Below are 7,072 nucleotides of genomic sequence, written 5' to 3' on the forward strand. Positions count from 1 at the left end.
ACGGAAATTTACGGGTAGGGAACCACCCTAAAACAACCGATTTTCCATTTATCCTACCGAAAATCACAGATATATGATTTTTCAGTCGTTTAAGCTTAATCTGTGGCGCTTGGGATGCTGTTTCAAGGATTGCTAACCTCATTTGTTACTTATCGCGCTGATGCACGTTTGTTTGCCTGGAACTTTTTAGTTTTATCCGTTAAAATTTAATGTTCATAATAAGTAGAAAATGTCAGTTGCGTGGATTCCGAGAATTGCTCGTCAAAGAAAATCACTTAAATTTGAATTTTAATCTCGCTGTCGGCGGTTAAAGCTTACTCGACAGACAAAGAGAATGAAATTTTCAGGCGAGGGGTAAGTAGAAACACACGGTGGGAGTCCGGCCCAAGATCGGATCCGAAGTCTGTTGTTTTGGGCTAAAAATTAAAAATGGCGGATGGAGCACTACCACAGAAAGAATGCGCTCTATTGCATGCCTTTAAAATGCACGAGGCGCTCTCACTGAAAAGAACGCTCGCTCGCGCTGTTTCATTGTATTTTCATCATACCCCTTCCTTTCCGTTTCTTTCGGCTTGCGCTGCGCTGAATTGGTACCCCACTTGATTCCAGCGAGTTGCGCTACGCTGGACTGAAACCCCTCCCGCTCGTTTCTTTCTTAGCGCGCTGTGCACTTCCCTTTACACGGACTTGGTGCACCCGAATCAAAAGAAAAACTTTAACACATCAAACTTGGTTTATAAATATTTTATCTTTTTTATTGCAAATTAAAGCACATTTCAATTCATAGCTTCTCACAATCTTGATTCAAACCACACACATTATTTATAAAAGACGCACACTTTTTCATTCTCTTTGCTAGTAGGGTAAAAAGAAATTGATCGTTAAAATAATTGATTAAACTTAAATGGTTGCGTTTTCAACAGTGCTCCTGCCGAAATCTGCCAATATAATCTGGCCACACTGGTCCGCAGGTCAGGCGAGCTTTTTGGCGGCCACCGTCGCAAAACCGTCGCAAAACCGTCGCAAAACGTCAAAACCGACGTCACAAGTACTGCAAACCGACGTCGCCAGCGCCTCCAAATCGTTGCGAGTTTCGCTCACTGGCGACGTCGGTTTGCAGCAAGGTGGATTAAAAATATCAGGTGGTGGATTAGGGCCTTTGGGGGGTCGCCATAGTTGAGGGACTTTACGTCATTTTAGAACCGTTAACCATTGGTTTCCGCACACAAAGCTTAGCAAATATAACAGATTTCTTTGTTATTATGTGCATTTTAGTGTGTCTGTTGATTTTATCGAAAAAATGTAATATATTAACAAAATATTTGATGATTTGTTTATGCACGAAATTTTAAATGTATGTGCATAAACGAAATATGTGGTCGCGTGGAGCCTCGAGAAAAATAACTTGTCACCACTGAGAAAAAATGTGCATCTTAGAATTGGCTTAGAATTCCAATTTTCAGATCGACACTTCAGAAAAATATTCATTTGTGTAACCGCTGAACCAAATCTAATCCATATCCTAGATAAAGGATGCATATTCTCGTGAGATGGAACTTTCATTTTGCGCATTTCAATCCCCTCTCCCCCCCCCCCCACATCCCGCTTAACACTTCTTTCGCTTTTACTTCTTTTAAGTTTTGAGTTTTAACCTACCGAAAACTACCGATAAAATTTTGATGCGCCTACCGAAAACCGCTAAAATAATCTGGCCACACTGGTTCTCACCCCCATGACATAACACATGGTTGTTTTTGTTGTGTAGAAAAGGTGTTTCGCGGTGCAAAAACGCATCGTGCGGTGCGCGCATTTTCTGCTCAATTTCATTGCATTTATCTGTGAAAAAAGCAAAAAGCATAGTAAAGGATGAACAATTTGTGGAAATCCATGTACCGATTACGGGTGCACTCGCGCAACCAGACGCTGGCGTACGGCAAAGTGTTCAGCGCATCGCAAAGCACCTCAACGCAGCCGGCATCGTCGGCGGGTGATACCGGTGCCACAGCACCACCGGCGAAAGAGAAGATCATAATCCCGACCCGAATCGAACGTGGCCCGACCGACATTCTGATGGCACTGTCCGCGACGGTCGGGTTCGATCCGACCGCTCCGCACTACAAATACCACGACGATCCGTACCTGATACCGACGTCGAACGCGAACAAGAAAACGTACGCCCTGGCGCAGGAGGCGGGACGCAAGGCGGCCCACTGGATACGGCAGGAGAACGCGAAGCTGTTCCGGCACATGGAAGCTGACCCGCCGGTGCAAGCGTTCGTACCGACGATGGTGTACAACGAGGAGAGCCAGGTGGAGACGACCGATCTGCAGCAGCTGATCGACAGCGTGGAGGTCAAGGACGCGATACTGGTGTACAATCTGCTGAAGAAGAACGGTATCGAGGTGGGAGATGAGCTGAAGCAGCAGCTGTTGGAGCTGCTCTGCTTCTACAACCACGAGGACACGCTGCCGGAACAGTTCATCGAGGAGCGTTGGTTCCGCCAAGGAACGGTTGGCCGCGAACGGCAGCGCAAAACGTGGAAAGACTTCGAGCTGGCGGAGGAACTATTCCACGGGCTGGAATCGAAACGGTCCGAGCACTACTGTGCCATGATCCGCGGTATGTCACGCTTCTTCCAGGTCGAGAAAGCCTGGGCCCTGTACCAGGAGACGGTGGAGAAGGGCATCGAGCTCGACACGAACACGTTCAACAGTCTGCTGCACATCGCCTCGTTCCTGAAGGAAAGCTACGACAAGCGGTGGGATCTGGTGTGCGAGGTTATGACTACGATGAAGCAGCAGGGACTGCGGCCGAACCTCGGTACGCTGAACGGGATTCTGCAGACGGTGACAACGATTGGTGGGTACAATCATCCGCGCACGTACGCGCTCAAAACGTTGGCGGAGTTTAAGCAGCTCGGTATCGAACCGTCCCTGGCGAGCTGGTACTACATGCTGGTCATCTTCTGTCGCGAACGGGGCCCGGTCAGCCACGTGCTGCACGACATTATGAACGAGATCGAGGGTAAAGAGTTTACGATCCAGGATCCGAAGGATACGTTCTTCTTCGTGACGGCGATGGACGTATGCCGCAACCATCTGCACGACAAGGAGCTGGCGAAGCGCGTCAACCAGCTGCTGCACCAGGGCGAAAACTACAACCTGATTGGCGATTCATACAAGGAATCGATATACTACCGGCACTACTTTGCCCTGCTGGCGACCACGGAACCGCTGGACAGTTTCCTCGAAACGTACCACCTACTGGTGCCGAACGTTTATATACCGGAACCGTCGGTGATGGAGGACATTTTGCGCTCGGTCGAGATGAACACCGCCATCGAGCACGTGCCGCTGCTGTGGTCCCACATGGTGCAGTTCGACCATACGGGGCGGGAAAATCTTGTCAACCTGCTGCTGCACATCATGGTCACGAATCAACCATCGGCGGACGAGCCGAAGCATGCGGAGCTGGTTCAGCGATTCGCCAACATTGCGTGGGACATGTGGAACCGGATGGAGGAGCGTGCTGCGGCACCGCGCGCCACCACGACGACCGGCATGCCCGGACCGATGCTGGGCGACGTGTTGCTGCTGTGCGCCCGGGCTGGGGACTACGAGAAGGCGACGGCCGTCTTTACCAAGCTCAGCAAGGAACAGAACTCGATCGTGGGTGAGCCGAGGATTGACGGGTTGCGCGAGTTTGTGAACTTGTGCGTGGCCAACAGAACGCCATCGGTTGCCCTGCAGTGTTTGCAGTACTGCAGCGAGAACGGGTATCCGGAGAGTGTGGACATTGGACGGCATATTTTCAACTCGTTCACGCTGGACCAGACACAGGTGTCGAAGATTCGCAGTCTGGTCGGTGCGGAAGCGGTTAAACCGAAGCAAAATGCAGCTGGAAGTGAATGAAGTCGCTGCTGCGTAACAACGAACGTGTAGGGAAAGCATGTACCATTTAGACGGCGAGGAAATAAATAAAACATCGTATTAGGTTAAACATATAAATAGATTATATCAAAAGAAGATTATTTCTAGAACGCAGAGCAAGTTGTGATATATCACACGATCTCATTCGAGGAATTGCATAAAATAACATAAAATACTTCCTTCCACGTATAAAGACACTTTTAATACAGGAACATTATCGTTTAAATTTAAGCAGCATGTTTGAAGACTCTCCGTGGTAAATTTGATTCAATTTATATGCGATGTCTCTCCTTCACCATTTGGTTGGTTGTGGTGTATGACTTACCAAAAAAAATCCATGAAGAGCATAGTGCCCTATACACCCGTTAAAATAACCAAAACGAAACTTGAGATTGGCAGTGGTCCTGCTCTGGATTATTGTAAATATTCTATGCATAATAGCCATCTTGTCTATGCTTGGTGTTACACATGCACTATACCAGCGGACGGCAAACTTTACGACTGAAAGAGCCAAATTCTACAATAATGTTCGTAGAGTTTTGCGTGAAGAGCCTAATTGTCAAACCAAGAGCAAAATTGTGTAAGTGATCTTTGAAATATACGAACTGTTAAAAGCCGTCATCTCGGTATCAAAGAGCCGCACTTAGCCGATCGCTGCACTATACGAGTCGGCACGTCGGTCATCTAGTCACCAGGTCACCTCTACAGTACATCACTCGTGGGTAGACATAAAGAAAATCTTAAACAACACTACGGACGCCTACATCCCATCTATGACCTAAATATATGGGAAATATTCGGAAAAATTGGCAGATCATGTGAATTCCTTCATAGTAGATATAATAGTTTCTATGAAAACAAACAATAATGGAGAGTCTGTCTCATCGAAAATAAGCATACAGTGGCTGCAACTTAATGCCGGACACACCATATTTTCATCCATCCTTATGACTTTGAGGCTTTCAGCGACGGGTCCTTAAACTATGGCCAACTACAACTTGCTTCAGGCAGTGATGTAACATTAAATAATAACAGTTATTGGCAGTAGCGAATGAAACGGTAAGCGGACTGAGCGGCTGCTGATGGTAAATTCAGCATATATAACAGAGGGTGCAGTAGGCTCATCGACGCCCTCCGTGCTCCATAGGGACCCGTGAACGAAGAGACTCATAGAGAGTAGGGGCCCCGTGATCGAGGGATCCCGAGAACCCCCGGGACAGAAACATTTAAGTTGTTTGATCAGCAGAGTGCCGAACATCTACATAACTTCCCCCTGCGCAACTACGAAGGTGTAAAACTTCCGTAAGGTAGAACGCTCCAAAAACGGAAAATAATAAACTGGGCAAGAAATATACTTTCACCACGTCGTGGCAACACCAAAATCTGGCTGGTTCGACGATGAATGCAGACAAGTGACCGAACGTAAGAACAATGCATACCGAGCAATGCAGCAACGGCATAGAACGCGGGCATGCGCAGATGAATATACACGGCTCAGACGCGAAGAGAAACTAGTTCACCGCTCCAAGAAACACGTATGGGATGAGCAAAGCATACGGGAACTGTGGGCTCAGTACTTCGATGGATTACTCAATGACCAGTTTAACGAACAGCTAGAGGCTCCACTAGTATATAGTGTCATGCTATTGCCACCTAGCATCGACCAAACCCAAAAGCTATCCGTCGGCTGAAAAATAACAAGGCACCCGGAACCGACGGAATTGCTGAACAGCTGAACTGGTCAGAAATGGAGGTGCACGACTAGAAAACGAGATTCATAAAATTGTTACTGAGGAGTGGGATAGCGAATTGATGCCTTGTGATAGGAATACCGGGATCATCTACCCCACATACAAGAAGGGAGATAGGTTGGACTGCAACATCTACAGGGGGTTTGCGGTGTTGAATACCGCCTATAAAATATTCTCCCTGATCCTTCAGGATCTTCTTGTCCCTCGCGTCGAAGAGATAGTCGGAAACTATCAAAGGGGATTCCGAAAATCAATCACTGATCAGATCTTCACCTTGCGGCAGATCTTGGAGAAGATGGCCGAATACAGACACGACACGTATCATCTCTTCATTGACTTCAAAGCCGCATATGATAGCATAGCCTGGGTAAAACTGTATGACGCTATGAGCTCTTTTGGAATCCCGGCCAAACTGGTTAGTTAGAACTGCCGTTCAACTGGCTAGTTAGAATTACTATGACCAACGTCACGACCAGAAGCCTACCAAGGGATCAAGCAGGCGGCAGAGAACCTCGGTTTGCAGATAAACGAGGCAAATACCAAACTGATGGTGGCAACATCAGCGGGCCTACCAATAAATAATCAGAATCTACGTAGGCGTGACGATAGGTGCAGATAGTTGAATGCACTTTTGAAGTCGTCCCACAATTCACCTATCTTGGGTCAAAGGTCAGCAACGACAATAGCATGGTACTTGAATTGTGCGAAAGGATGCTGTCTGCCAACCGGTCATTCTACAGCCTGAAAATCAGTTCACCTCGAAGAACCTGTCGCGGCAGACGAAGCTAGGACTATATAGCACCTATATAGTACTGGTAATCACATACGCCTCTGAGACATGGACACTGTCCAAATCTGACGAAACCCTCTTAGCCGCATTCGAGAGGAAGATGCTCAGAAGGATACTTGGCTCCGTATGTGTGGAAGGACAATGGAGGAGCTGCTATAATAACGAGCTATACGAGATCTATGACGAGATCTATATCTGACACCACTGTTCATCAGGCTCCAGTGGGCTGGTCATATAGTACGCATGGAAACGGACAACCAGGCCCGTAAAGTCTTTTGGCCGTCCACAAGGACAGAGGAGGCGTGGTAGGCCCAAATCGAGATGGCAGGATGGCTTGGAGACATCCACCATTAAGGTCGGGATAACGGATTGGCAGACGAAGGCGTGACCTCTTGAGCGGTTTCGGGCACTCCTTAGGCAGGACAAGACCGCAGAGCGGTTGTAGCGCCGGATAATTGATTTTATTTTTTATTTTATTTTATTATTTTATTATTTAAAATTGTCCGTCAAACTGGCTTAACAAAGTGTATACTTAATACTAGTTGACGAGAAGAAATAAGGTTGACGGGTACAGATTACATGGACTGGAGTGATGAAAAAT

At 47.3% G+C, this 7,072-nt stretch overlaps 1 protein-coding gene across 1 annotated transcript; it reads left to right on the top strand.

Moving 5' to 3' along the window:
* The first annotated feature begins 1,747 nt into the window (after positions 1 to 1,747).
* Positions 1,748 to 4,008, top strand: LOC120902993 (protein PTCD3 homolog, mitochondrial). Its single transcript, XM_040312144.1, has one exon. It carries the CDS (start codon positions 1,867 to 1,869, stop codon positions 3,910 to 3,912), a length of 2,046 nt encoding a protein of 681 aa, XP_040168078.1. The 5' UTR covers positions 1,748 to 1,866; the 3' UTR covers positions 3,913 to 4,008.
* Positions 4,009 to 7,072: the final 3,064 nt, after the last annotated feature.

This window comes from Anopheles arabiensis, chromosome 3, assembly GCF_016920715.1.
Source record: "Anopheles arabiensis isolate DONGOLA chromosome 3, AaraD3, whole genome shotgun sequence".
Lineage (NCBI taxonomy): Eukaryota > Metazoa > Arthropoda > Insecta > Diptera > Culicidae > Anopheles > Anopheles arabiensis.